General features: G+C 41.5%; 1 protein-coding gene across 6 annotated transcripts in view; it reads right to left on the bottom strand.

Annotated features, from left to right (window-relative positions):
- Nucleotides 1–7,391: 7,391 nt before the first annotated feature.
- The window catches only part of NCKAP1 (NCK associated protein 1), a 62,887-nt gene continuing 55,321 nt past the window's right edge, over nt 7,392–14,957 (bottom strand). For all 6 annotated transcript variants that reach the window (XM_052676192.1, XM_052676194.1, XM_052676190.1 and 3 more), the window contains 4 exons: nt 14,770–14,886; nt 11,088–11,197; nt 8,904–8,993; nt 7,392–8,326 (listed from right to left, as the gene is read on the bottom strand). In XM_052676192.1, coding sequence (XP_052532152.1) covers nt 8,210–8,326; nt 8,904–8,993; nt 11,088–11,197; nt 14,770–14,886 — 434 coding nt within the window. In that variant the 3' untranslated portion in view covers nt 7,392–8,209. The remainder of the gene's footprint in view (nt 8,327–8,903; nt 8,994–11,087; nt 11,198–14,769; nt 14,887–14,957) is intronic.

Raw genomic sequence — 14,957 nt, 5'->3', positions numbered from 1 at the left:
GGGACTAACATCTTTGCCGGTGCACCAGAAGGAGCAGAGTAAGGAACTGCTCCCAGGCTACAAGGATTAATCTATTCAGCCATTCATCTTACTTTGCCCAGTGCCTATTTTTTCCCCTCTGCTTCTTATTCTCCCACGAGAGTCAGAAAAACAAGAGGAATAAGAAGCAAAAGCAGCAGCTGTGAGCACTGGGTGATGCTGAATCCTCTGCCACAACACTGCTCACACGGTCCCCAGGCCCTACAGCAGCCTGGGAGCAGCAGACAAGGTGCTGAGGGCCTGGGTCCTCGTGGGTATGAAGCACACGGGTTGTTTCAGGCCATGCTCCTGCACATGGCAGCTAGAAAAGGAACATGCCCCAACCTGCATTTGTTCATAAAAACAGCTGAGAATACTTCTTCAGAGCAGGTTTTCACTTTCCTGAGACTTTCCGTAGCAATCTCAGGGTTCTTACCGGTTAATTTACTTAAATACACTGCCCTGGGGAAAAACAAAACAAAACAAAAACAAACCACCCAAAAACCACCGTGCCCCAAACCCTACAATACTTCTTCCATGGCTGTTACTAAAACCATAAAGTCATTGACTTCCAGAGTCATAAAAATGGGATTTATTGTACATTTCCTGCTCCAGCCTGGCTCTTGTTACAGCTCCCTCAGGTAGACAAAGCACAGGGGGACTATTAACTTACATTAATAATCTCTGAGTGGATGGCTTGGAAGTGGAAAGGAAAAAGAAAAGGTTCTTTAAATGCAGTTTCTTTCAGACTTGCGACTTTTCAGGCTGTTTTTGTGAGACAGCTCATTGTTAACTATCCTGTGCCCTCAGGACGTGCATGCATACTAGAGACAAATTTTTCACATCATGTTTGCTCACATTACCTGTCTTCTTGCAATCTCAGCAAAAAGCTGCCTTTTGCACTCTGTATGATTGGCACAATCAATAGCACAGGTATGGAAATACGCTGGTTAATCTGCAAACGCCTAGAAGAACCATCTGACGTACATTTCTGAGACAAATGATGCCAACCACAGCTTCAGTTCATACCACTGAAGATGCTCAGCCTACAGAAACAACCACGTTAACCACAGCAAAACCATCTGCCTCGGACGTCTCATTCTGCAGGGCGAACCTGTTGGCTGCTTGGGACTCCCCCAGCTTGTGGGCTGTGTGGGGGCTCGCAGCTCCTTGCCGGTGGGGTTTCCTACATGCAGTGCTCACTTCCCAGCAGGATGCTGGAAGTTGCACTTGCTTTGCTACGGAACACTGCAACCAGGTGCACTGCAAGCAGTGGGCCTGACAGAGCATCCGGCCACTTTGTGACTGAAAGTACAGGAAAATAAGCCAAAATGTTCTTACAATTAAGAAATGTCACAAAGCCCTATTTTTCAGAGGCATCAGAACTGAGGTTAAACAGGACCTTTGTCCCCAGTCCCACAAACATGCCCCTCAGATAACAGCACTCTGGACTACTGCATTTGCCTAAGTATTTGCAGGATCGATTTGCATTGCAGAAAATATTAAGAAAACAGCAGAAGGAGCTGAACTGAACACACACCCAAAGCACAGCTGGTTGGGCTGCACTGGGGCTCATAGGCCAAAGATTAGGAAAGTTTCTCTACTTCATTATTTTTTTTTCCCCCAAATTGCTGTTCAAGTACTTCAGCATATGAGGTAGCCGCCGTGCTAACATCATGCACAGATGTGCAACTTCTATATCCGTTGATGTTTTTGCTCTATTTCTGTTACAATGGACGTGCTGATAATGAAGAACGCAGCCTCTCCCCCCACCACAGCCGTCCTGGGGACACAAGACACTTTTAACCCTTCTGGAGCTGCAGCCACCTCCAGACAGAGCAGATCAGGCAGAAACTGCAAAGCTCTATAAAACTCTGCACGTTCTGCACAATTTCTATTCTGGCTTCTATAGAAATAAGCTGAGCTGCCTCGCTTCAGTGCCGTAACCACTCTGAATTTAACTTTGTTAAATTCACTGCTGGGGATTTATAGGCTCTCCGGTTGCACTGCCCAAAGCCTGCCCCTGCTCGCACAGATTTATGAGCCGCGCACAGCAGCATTAAGTACCAAATCACACCCACACCTAAAAATAAACCCTGCAAACACAGCTCAGCTGTATGGGGACCGCCCCGTGCTGCCAGGTGCTAACATGGGCTCACCGCTGATTTCAGGGGGAGCCGATTGGGTTGGATGTGCCCTGGGATCAAGTGTTTCCTATATATAGCAGCCCAAAGGGTGTCTGTGTTTTACTCATGTTTTTAGCAGCTACCAGTGGGATCACAAGGGGCTGTCACGAAGCCTCAGCAGTTTTAGGGAAAAAACAAACCTGTGCTTTTCCCCAAAAGCTTTCGCCAACGCGAGTTTGGGACCTTTGTGGGTTTCTGATCATCCTCTAAATCCCACAACTGCTGGGGAGTTACGCCTGCAAAGTTAGCAAAGCACTCATTTTCTTCTAGTTCCCTGATAGTATTCAGATAAAGACAGAAATGGGGAAACACTGGGATGACAGCACTGACAACTAAAACATTTTACAGCTGCTTTACTTGTCCGCTCAGTGAACGTCCATCACTGAAACCTCCCAACAAGATTTTTTTTTCAGGCTGTTTGTCACACATTTTTAGACTGCTCCTACAAGAACGTTGCTTTTTCTCTCCTGGAAGCCACAGGTTTACCAAAACTGGAAACACTGATTTTTTTTTTTTTTTAGCATACATGCAAATATTTGGCAATTTGAAAGGACAAGGATACATTTAACGAAGGTTTTGTGACTTAGAAAAGCCTTGCAGGATTTATTTGCTCACTGAGGGCCAATTGCATCTACGATGACTATTAACTGAGCACATGCTGGAATCATTAGAATACATGCTTAGAAAAATACCACAGGGTTCTTTATTGCTGGTCTTCCTTCAGCAGAGGACAGCAGTGGTTTTGTCTGCTTCGCATCTCAGCTCCAGTGCTGCTGGAGGCTATCCACCCTCTCGCTGCCCCGTCCCAGTCAGCTCAGACAGACAATACAAGGCTCCCAGGAGGTTATCACTGCCTTAATTTACTTTGTCCCCCTTCGGGGGCTCACTAAACACTGATCAGCTTGTCGACTTAAAAGATGAGGTTCCTGTCCCTCAATATTATGCCAGAGGCTCCATCCGTACTCTGCCCCATCATCACCACTTAGCTGCAAAATGACAAGATCACTATGCAGCTCCTTTGCCGCTTGTATCTTCTGCACCACTGGGAATTCGAGAAGCTCTGGGGTGATGCCGACAGGAAATAATCCTTCCTGAAAGGCACCTGAGGCCCGGGCTACATGCCACCCAACCACCACCACCACAGGAGCGTGCCATGCCCACCTCCAGCAGCTGGAGCTCAGGAACTTTGACTCCTCACCTTGCCTGTAATGAGCCAGCAAACCAGTATCACAGGCTAGAATCCAAACGCGTTCATGTCTGATCATTATGGTCTCCCTCTGAACTTCTATCAGATAACAGCTCACAAGTACTGTCTCCGCATTCAAACAAAAAGCCCCTAGGAGAATAGTAGGGCGATTATTCTTTGAATGAAGTTATTTTTAAAGCAAGTGTCACAGGCTCGGTCCATTCTAAAAGCTGCTGCTTTGCCTTCTGAAGGGTTTTGCTATCCAAGACAATAAACCTTTGTGCTTACCCGATCTCAATGTAGCACTGTTGCTAAACATCACTCCCGCTGTCTTCCACCTCAAAGACCTAAATGGAACTAACAGCACTGGGCCTCTATGGCTCCACTGTAACAAAGAGAGATGTTCCCTTCCAGTTTTGCTGACCTGGTCCTTCTTCACATCATACAAAGACGTCTCAATGTTTTACATGCAATTTACAAATGATTCTATACCTACATGAATTTGCTGCTTTGCTTGTGGAGTGGAACACAGATGTCTCTGTGGAGGTTTGAAATCCAACTGTGGGGGCTGTGAGATACAATCTGGAATTAATTCTTGTTAAGTACCAGATGCAGAACTCAGTTATGAAATGGACTCAGATTCTCAACTGTCCCCAGCTCTAAGCACTGCGCTCACAGCTTTCATTTCCCATTCTACCTCCCTTTTCACATCATCAGATACATTCACAGTGCTTTCTCTAAGTTTCATTCTGTCCTCTTTGTGGCGGCTGTCCACGCAATGTTACTGTTGCATCCCTGCTACTAAAGATATTCTAGTTTGATATTTACAATAGAGCTCTCTGCGTATCTGCCCATTAAGTCCACTTAAATTTAGCCAAACACAAAGGCCCATCAGTGACTGCATTAGAGAGAAGGGTAAGGAGGAAGAAGCAGAAGTTTACTCCCTTCATCGTCCGGTCAGAACTTCAAGTGATCACGACCAATATCCTAAGCTATATTGCTAACTGGATTTACTAGCTTTAGGCTTTTAAATGCTGTAGTGGATTTGCAAGTCTTATCTTTACACATGGGTGTCAGTACACGTTTTTTATTCAAGTGCAGAACCATTTTAACTCCATTTATTCAACAGAAGGAAATACACAAATCCCCCTGCTGTGTATCAGGCTCAACATATGCTTTTGATCCAGAATTTAATACAAGCATTTCCAATTAAGAAGTTATGCAAGATGCACTGACACCATAGCCAGTCAATGGGTCATTTTAACCTAATAGCACTAGGAACAGCATGACTAATAGCTAATTAGGTATGGGTTTGGACATAGGCCTGGGTGCTGGTGGTACATTTTGTTATGTGTCAGTGATAATGTTTACAGACGATAGAACACAACAAAAAAAAATAGCAAAAGCACTTAGGGAGCATTTGTGTTCCACCAAAAAACATTTGCCATCCCCAGGGAAAACTCAGTAAGTATAAAAAAAAAAAATGGCTCAGACTTTTACTTAAAGAAAAAAAAAAAAGAATTTAAGAACTCCTCAAAATTGGTTGTTTGACAATCCTGAAAATAGCTGCTCTCATCCACAAAACCAACCACATATGGATAGCTGCCACTTCAGCTACCTCACTAGGCACATGCCACGTCTGTGGTTTGAGATTCACCAAAGGCACCAAAACAAACAGTCCCTACCTTCTTCCAATCCCTGATTTACCTGCCATGTTTAGTAATGAATACATCTACAACATTCTCTATAGAACTTAGCACACGATGGATTTAAGTTCTGAAACTTGTATCTAAAATGAAGTAATAGATTACTGATTTAACAGAATAATTTGGTACACCTGTAAGCCTCATTTAGAGTTTGGTTCAGCTCAACAGATTCACTGAAGACTACAGCCAAACTAATGTTGGAACAACTGTACTTAGAGAATTCGTAGTTCTCAGCAAGTCACCGAGCACCCTTGCTTGAGCCTGTGCTGCATCTGATGGACCAGGGAAGCTTTTGGCAAAAACAGAATTTAGCAGCAAGGGCTATTTATGTATTTGTGGTCAGGAAGTCTTGAATCTGGAATAAATCATCTATTAAGTCCCATGACAAGTCCCTGACGACCTGCTGAATAAAGCTCCTATCTTTCCTCCAAACACTGACCTACTCTCAACATTTTCTGAGGTTCTCCAGTACATCAAAGATACGTTGTGAATATTAGTGTCATTACCAATTCCTCTGCCTTTCTAGAAAAGGAACTGGTACAGACAAAAAGTTTTAACAGCAGTCATTTACTTGGATTATTATTATTATTTTGTTTTTCACACAAAAAGTAGTTTTCTGGGCAGTCACAGGACACTATCCTTTCACACTGTCCGGCATGGAGAACTCTCTCCCCCCACAACCGAGGAATCTGCTCCACAGGGGCTCCATATGGCACCAGCTCAGCTGTCCCTGCTTGATGTTTCAGGAATCAGAAGCACTTATGCCAACACCACCTGAGGTGACTCCACATATACAGCATCACATGAGCTCACAAAGCCGTGGAGGACACGGTGCTGCTGGCTGCAGAGGAAGCATTCCTCCTCTGCCTTCTTCCCTGCAATCTTGGTTCAACAGACATACTGCTGCCTGTGTGCATGGACACCAGTTGTCTCGAGGCCTGTGGCCAACGTGTCGTGCCTTCAATAAGCAGGTTCTGCAGTGTCTCAGCTGAAACCAGAAATAGGAGCAATACAGTAGGAACAAAGCAAGAACCCCTGCCCCTAGAAGGCAACAAACCTCACACATCTTCAAAACCCAAAGGGCTCGTGGCTGAGTCCAAATCTCCCTTCCCAAGTTTCCTCTGCTTTCAGTTTTGTTTTGAGCTTGCTCTGAGCCTCTGCAGGAAGGACACACAGAGACATCTCAGGCATCTGACTGTCCAGAGTGGTTTCTTCGCAGAGATGCTGCCCTTGTTGTCCATTACTCATTTTCTAGGATTACTTCAGTAAAAGCTCACACCGTGGAAAGCTGACAGGGATCATGATAAACAGCCAATCACAATTCCTTTCAACTTAAGATGGAAGACAAAAAAAGGTTATTTCGTAAACCACATGTAACTTCAATTTTTCACAAATGAATCCTGAAAGTCACTTTCTCCACAAAAGACTAAGTTACAATCCAAGCCTTAATTAGGAGTAAGATATGTGAATGTATCTGGTTTCAAATAATACAGAATTACACTCTCAGGTCTCACATGTGACCTGACTTCTTCATGAAGAACGTTGGGTGTTACACTACTAAACTACCAGCTTAAGAACCGTTCTGTAGTTCTAACACGAAAAGCAACATAGGAGAAATATAGATGTACTGGAATAAAATTGTCCTAAGGAAGTAATGCAGTATTTTTTTTTCCCTCTGGACACAGGAAGCTATTGTAAAGGAGCACAAAACAGCTCTTTCATAATAAAAAAAGTTACCAGCGTGTGCAGAAGCTGCATGGAGAACAAGAGCTTCATACAACGTCCAGAGCACCACATCTCTTTCCATGCTGAAGTTTACAGAGCACAACCATCTGGTCAGCTTTCAGGCAAAGTGAGCCAATGCTCTCCTGCATGCCAACGAGCACCACTGATAAAAGGAGGCTCATTACACATCTGTCTCAGTGATGTCTCACGTTACGGTTCTCCTGTTCCACAGTTATTACAAGTTTTACATTCTAACTTCTCCCTATGACACAACCAGCACCACCATGCATTATATAAATGCTTTTCTCACTTTACTATCTCAAAGAAAGATCTGAAGAGTCACAGCACTAAGCTGACACTTTTTATACTGGCTTCAATTCTTTCTTCCACTTTTCACAAGAATCTTCGTCACGTCAGCCAAAAGGTGGATGATGGAAGGAAATCTTCACATAAAAGCTCTAAGGATTGATATTTAATGAACTCCGATATGCAAATCAATGCACCACGGCACATTTTAAGATTAAAAGACTAGGATAACATTTATAGTAAAAATAATTCACCTACAGAGAGTACAGTCTAGTGTTTATTGTATGTTATGGAAGGTACACTTGAATTTCAAAATTTTAAAACATATAAAAAGTGGTTAAGGGCTAACATTTTATCAACAAGTGATAAATGTGTAAGAATGTTTATTATACAGCAGGGTACAATGGTAGTGTTAATGCCAACAGGGCACCACAGAAGTTAGTTTAAAAAAAAATTCCCACTATGCTTTATACAAACAACACCACTTGCTGTTGTTTAAGAGTATCGGGAAAGGATCGCTGTCTGGAGGATAACATTTTTAATGTTAGATAGTGCCATAGTACATAGATTGGTGAATGCTTCAAAATAAAACTAGAAATGCTGTAATTACTTCACAGAAATGCACATCCAATATTTGTTTTCAATAAGAACAATAGGTACAAGATTATAACTCTCCCTATATGAAATAATTTACACACAGATGAAAGCTACACTAAAATAATCACTAAATACATTTCTCTTCTGGGAAATAAACAAGCAATTTCTGTTCTGCGTGATCAATATCAAAAACATATAGCAGAAGTAGTATATTTTTTAACGTAACTGATGCTCTAAAATTAAAAAAAAAAAAGGAAGAAAGGAGAAAAAAAGATTTTCCATGAATGTGCAACCTAAAATCAACCAAGCCGATATTGTAGTACAACCATATTAAGAAACCACTGATCAGAAATACAACTTGATGGAAAAAGTTTATAATCCACAAAACTGTTCATCAGGCCATAAAGTAAAATAGCTCCACAGTTGACAGGTAAAACTGAGGCCACAGAGACGCGTGCTATGTCTTATCTGCAGGAAGTAGATACTTAGGCAGAGGATGTGACACTTTGTTTGTAGACAGCATGGTACGCATTTCTCAGCAAGACGTAAGGGAAACAAGACTCCAGGAGATCCATGGTCAGGAACGGGGACTCCTGCACAATCTGACAAAGAGCAGAAATGTAAGGCTGTGCACGACACCTTCTACCACTTGTTGCTCATACCCTGTCCCATGTAGGTATCTCTGCTCTGCACTACGCCGCCGCCACCACCGCTTCTCATAGCAAAAAGGATTGTCATGAGGTTAAGGAGACACAGGAAAGAAAAAAGTTGCTTTAATTTCAGTGCCTCTCTAAACCAGTCACGTAGCTTTCATACGTCTACGTATAAGGTCATATAGCATTCCTTTCATTTTCAAAACGGACACCGCAGTAAAGGAAGCAAGTCTGAACAACGATTATCTCCTCTCACATTCTGAACAGCACTTCTTTGATGTATATTGTCTTAATATTGTACAACAAAGCAAACTGTCTGAACAAAACAATACCACATACAATGGCAACAAATGACAATGTGCTGGGGGAATAAAAGAAATACGTTACAGACATTAGAGTACGATTAAGAATGACATAAAAAGTTATTCACCCTGGCTGAGGAACTACAACACCAGAGGTGTGAACAACATGATGTCGATCCTACTCCTTTAGCTTAGTTAGTTACCAATAAACAGACAAAGCTTACCATGTCCAGTAGTAGGTAAACAGACTCCCTGTTCCTTGTAGTAGTTTTGTCCGTCTCCTGGCCAATCTTCAGTAGACTAGATGATGCAAGCTACGTGAAATGAATATTTCAAAGTGATAAAGAAATAAAGGCACAGATCAGCTTCTTCTCTTTCACTAAACACTTCTGAAGACATCAATTTCTGAACATTTCTGAAGACATCAACAGCCCACTCAGCAGCGACAGCATTGAACTTGCAACTACAAAGCAGCACTGATGGTTGCTAGCTGGGCTTTGCTCTCAGGGAGACACTTTTGTTTACATCTAGCAGTTTTTAATAAGCAGTACGTGCTATTTTAGTCAGCAAGCCGTTTCATTTATTGTGAAGAACTTCTGCTCATCAAAGCAGATAATAAAAGTAGGTAAGTTGACTGTAAGTTGACGCTAAGTTGACAAGTCTACTAAAGTCCATGAGAGCTCCCTTGGGATCAAGATCTCACTGTCTTGGTCTCTCCCAGTATGCATATAAACTTACTGCATTACAATTTACAGTTTTCACCCATTGATATTTTACTCATTTTGCTGTACAAGAAAATGACTTTCAAAACTATATATTTAGTTTAAGAAATGTCATCCTAACTGTGAATTTATTATATTAGACTATAAGCAACCTTCCATTACTAGTTTTAAAAGATAGCCTAAAAAATAAATATCCCGGAAAGTTACACGTATACACAGGTACACATGATGACAGAGCACAGTAAAATACTTGATGTGCAGATGAGTGTGTAGCCCGTGTTTTCATACCTCACAGAAATACAAAAAATCCAAACCAAGAGCAACCCCAACAAGACGACCCTCCTCTTTGCAGCTGTCAGCTGTACAAACCATTGTGCACTCCCATCAAGGAACAGCAGTGTAATTAAGCGACATTTACCACAAAGGGATTTTAATTTAAAATATTAACTTTAAAAACTATCTCAGTATTCCTCTTGAAACAATTTCTGCAAATTAATTTGTAATGTAAAGTGAACGTGCACACTTGAAAAGAATGTTCACACATACTCATCAGTATTAAATAACCCGGTGAGTTTTTTCTGTCTTTAATTAACTATGACAGGAAAGCAGATCATCTCTAGCAGCATATTTTCTCCTCAGGAGATGCTTTCCTTCAGACTGACAGTAAGTGACAAATAAAAGGTGCCATAAAAGATAGATTAGCAAAACATCTGAATCATCAAGTCACAGTCTGCACAGTAAAAGCAGTGGTCTGAAATCAGTTCATAAACACTGCAAAAATGCAAACCTCATACCAAAAGTGTTTTTGTCACATGAAACTAAACTGGTTTCCTTCACTTGTCAAACGTAAGCAACTTGACGCAACCATCTCTCTTTCATCTCTTACAGCCAGCAGTTGCATTAGACAAGGTCAACGGCTAAAGGCTTTCTCAGTTTAACAAAAAGCAATGAGCTTCCAGAAGGGAAAGAGCCTCTAAGGATGAGGAAAAAAAAAACCACAACGATTGCTTCTGTGGACTTATCCTCACAGCAACTGACCATTACCCAACCCTCCTAGCTGAGGAAGGTAAGAAGCATGGCGCGCGTGTTTTTCCATTTCACAGATAAGCATGAAAAAGGAAGAATCACTCAAATTAGTATCCTTTTATGGAAAAAAATGAAGTCATTTTAACCTTTAGATTCCCTTTAAGTAGTCGGAAATCAAGAGCCATTAAAAAAAACAACAACAAAACTCTATTTCTACTCAAGAAGCATGCTAAAAAGAATTTCAAACATCTTCAGGACCTAAAGGCTTCTGACTTCTTTTGAAGCATCAGTGGGGATTGCAGCAACTTTGATCTTCAGTCTACTCTAAAGCATAAAAACATCTCTCCCCAAATACCCTCGTATTGTGCAGCTATCTGACAGCTCCTATGCAAGGAGAGCAGACATGTCAAAAGAGCCATTCACTCAAAGTGCCATTCCTACAGTACCTTCCCTGAAAAGGTAAAATCATTTAAGAGTCCAGTACGTCCAGGGAAAAGTTTGCAGACAGAGTTATGACTTGATGTGCATTACACGCCTTTTTCCAGTCACAGACTGTACAAGAGTTTCTTCTGTACAAGAGATGATAGGTGCTAAAATTCTAATTAATACACAGAGGATTATATTGCAAAAAGCTAGTTTTAGAAATTAAATCATACATACAGCCAAAAATTCTTTTAGGCGGTCTTCGATGCTTCCCTTGTGGATGGTAAATAAAGCTGCAGCAATCTGGTTGATAGCTTTTGCCAAGCAATGAATGTTGTTGCAATGCCCTGAACAAAAACATACACAAATTACCTCAGCGCTGTGATTGAAAATGATAATGTTTTGGAAAATATTACCTAAGAGTAAGAATGGTCATCACAACCAAAGAGCAAGTTTCAGCATCTTAAACAACAGCAGCAAAGCGCTCTTCCACACCAACTTGGTATCATCAGAGCAACCAGAACTACAGATCTCCCTCCAAATGCTGTGCTCTACTATAAAATTTGATGGTATCACCACTTGACAAAATAGTCTGTATAAAAAAAGACTTGATCAGCCTGACTGTTTTCCTCCTCTTTTCGTACATGAACAGATCAGCAGGCTTGGATGGTATTCCCCAAGAGATCTGTAGGACCTCAAGAACAGAAGTAGTGAATTTCTGATGGCTGTAACTATCTTGCCAAGACTTACCTAGGCTTCGGGGGGCTGGAAGGTGATTGGATGACACCAGTTTTCAAAAAGGCTATAGATAAAAAACAGGAACTGCTCATCAGCAAGCCTGCTATTTCTTTGGGCAACTCACTCCAGGCCAGCATATTAGAACAAAACAAATAGAGACCTAAATAAATAGCTTGGGAAACTGCTAACCTATGAAAAGGAAGGAGTCTTTGAAGGAGTTACCAAGTACGGATGCTTGCAAACAATGCTGACAGGTTACACCCATTTTCCAACCATTGCTGATAACTGAGCTCGTTTTATTTATTTTTTTTCCCTTACAAGATGACACCTGAGCAGTGAGGTCAGCTGAACTCCATCACTTTGTGCGAGAAAAAATTACTTCTTCCAAACCACACACATATCGCTGTATTCATTTACCACGGTTTTCACTTGGCACTCTATGTGCAGCCTACTCAGTGTCACAGTACCTATCTGCAGCTCTTCATGCCTCCAGAAATTCACTGAATTTGCAATCTGCTACCTGGTCCTTCACCACTTCTCCAGAAGCCTATGAACGTGCTGATCAGTAGGTCATAGAATCAAATCTCCACCAGCAGGTCCTCACCCCAGCCAGTCATGAGCTACTGCTGCTGTTCTTTTTTTTTTATTATTATTAAAACCTGCTGCATAAATATGCTAATCCAAAAGGAAATAAATAGATAGCTGCTTCCTGTCAGCATCAGTCAAGAATGTCTGCTCTGCTCAGTGCTGCCCATTTAAATTTATGCTTGTTTCTCAAATGACTTGATTTCTCTGTCAAAGTCTCAGCAAAGGGAATTCAACCAAGAAGCTGCAGCCTTCCAACACGTGGCAGGTTTCACGCTGTCAGGACAGGCCTGGTCTCTGTAGCCTGCTTTTCTAGTCTAGTCTCTAGACACAAACTAGTGCTCTGTTCTGGAATTTGGGACAAATTTCTTGCCAGATTAGAAAGCTGAAACTCCTTCAAAACTGTGACCTGTTGATGGTAAAATTCAGGGTTTAGCCAGGGAATTTACTTCATATAAAGCAGCATTTATTAAGTTCTCATTCTGGAAATAGCATCTATATCGAGTGTCTCAAGTCAGATGTTCTACAGTAAGGGGCACAACAGAGTAAAGTAATACACAGCTAAAGCAGAACCAACAAGGTCTATTCTGTTTGTTATTTTTGTACAGTGAACATATTTTATATATTCCTTTTGCCAGACTATTTTCCTCTTATTAAAAGAGAGTCCACACAGTAAAGAATCACGTAATACAGAGACCGCATCTCATAACATCAGTAGCAACTCCTAATACAGGCTTATTTGAGTTCTAGATGCAATTCCTCTCCAGTCACAGTTTTATGAGATCTTATTAACTTAAGAAACCACTTATGAAAGAGGCTTTGCCTGACTTCAGGTTAAGAGTTGCTGAATTAAATGACAGAAACTGGAATATGTTGGCTGCATCACATAAAACAGACAGAAGATAATCCTCGTCTATTGTTTCAGACTGCCAGCAGCCTGAGGACAGAGACGAACCTTGGAAGAGAGGGGAGCTTGGGGGAAGCAAACTGCATGAGCTCCAACCTGCTACAGAAAATCTGGGAGCTGCAACATCTCGCTTGCCTGGTTCTGGCTCGTAGGAAGAAGTTTCCAGAGGGGTAGGTGCATCTCATAGACATGCCTTATTAATTAATAAGCAAATATAGTCACCATTGAAAACCTGTGCTACAGTCCCTGTGGCAAGTAGTGTACATTTTGAGACCACAGCAGGTAGGAGGCTATGGAAGGACAAAAATGGTGTCAGGAAGTGCTTCCAGTTTATCTCTTCTTATGAAACTACAAAAATAAATACTTAAGAGAAGTGGCCTTGAACACATATAAGCAAGTTCACTTGGATGACATCAGAGACCCAGCCTAACAAGTGCCTCTGCCTGCCCCCACCAATCATTTCATAGTCCTTCATACTCTTCAACATATTCTGAGCTTTTCATTCAGCCATCAGGGCTGAAAAAACAGAGCGGTAGAAACAGAGCGCAGATAACACAGAACAACCCTGTGGGATACAAATTGTTCTCACTGTTCATCAGAACAAGCTGTTAGCCTCGAATACTTGACCTTTCAAATCAGTGTTCAAGCTCTACTCGTTACATCAGAGATTTACCCAACGTTTTCACAACAGGCAAAGAGCTACACAATCTGTTTAAAAGTGCAGTTAACAAACCCTCATCTTCTAAAATTGAAGATGTTTCCCTGTCAAGAAGGATAACTCAAACAGGTAAGTACAAAATTATTAACCTCATTTAAAACAGCAATCCTGGAAAGGGAAGATCTTTGGACAAAGGGATTTGCATACCACACACTCACTAAGTGACACAGACTATCAGAATTTTTGGTCTTTTCTTGGTACTTTAAAGGTTCAGAAGTCACGTTAGACACTGTGCAAGTTACATCTGACCTGATTAAAAACAAAGCAACTTAGAAAATAGAAAAATAATCTCTCTCTGTAGCTGGTAAATGCATGCAGAATAAACAGTCCTTTATGCAAGCTATACAACATAATGGAAATAGCTTGAACAGCTGAAAGGTGACTCTTGTGTGTATTGGAACAGTTCTCTCCGTCATTCTTTTTCAACTTCATTTTGTCTGAAAGAACCTTTTTTTTTGGCGGATTACAAGCAAAGAATTTCCTTGAGGCAAAGTACTCTCTCTAAGCTGAGCTATTCTGTAGGTTACAGTTCTGTTCACAGCTCATACCTTCCGGATTCCATCTTCAAAAGTTTATGGTGAGATGAATAGCACGTTAAGAACAGAAAAGCTACTATGTATGAGCAGCACAAAGGCCAATAAAGCCATTACTAAAACATCTATACACTGTGCCCTAATTAACACAGCATATGCTCTCTGCCAGTTTCACACACTAGTACGAGACTGCCCCCTCCAGCAAATGAACTGCTCTCCAAGTCTCAAGCAAAAGATTCCTCCATTGGAGGAATCTCAGGGGAGTTAAGCGAACGCTTTACAAAGTAATTCTCAGAAAACCTATTCTTGATCTTTACTGGATTTCCAACTTTTGTTCACTAAGAAACAGCAGTTTCTTATTCACAGCAGAACTATCAAAAACACTCCCAGGGCTGTTACAAAGTACGCATTCAGGACAAACGTTTTGCTGACGTTTACCTTCAATGGCAGGGCTGTACTGAGACATCACATTACTAGCCAAAGTCGGCAAGGAGACTGCCACGAAGACCATGAGAAGGCAAGCAATTTTGTATTCTTCTTCCGGACTAATGTTTTCTGAAAACAAAAATAAGCCTTTCAGTAGCAGATCACAGCCAGTCATGAAAACATATAGAAATTCCCTGCTC

This window comes from Tympanuchus pallidicinctus, unplaced genomic scaffold (genome assembly GCF_026119805.1).
Source record: "Tympanuchus pallidicinctus isolate F22 unplaced genomic scaffold, pur_lepc_1.0 scaffold15, whole genome shotgun sequence".
Lineage (NCBI taxonomy): Eukaryota > Metazoa > Chordata > Aves > Galliformes > Phasianidae > Tympanuchus > Tympanuchus pallidicinctus.
Note: the sequence above shows the minus strand (reverse complement) of the source record. Positions and strands in the feature narration are given on the sequence as shown.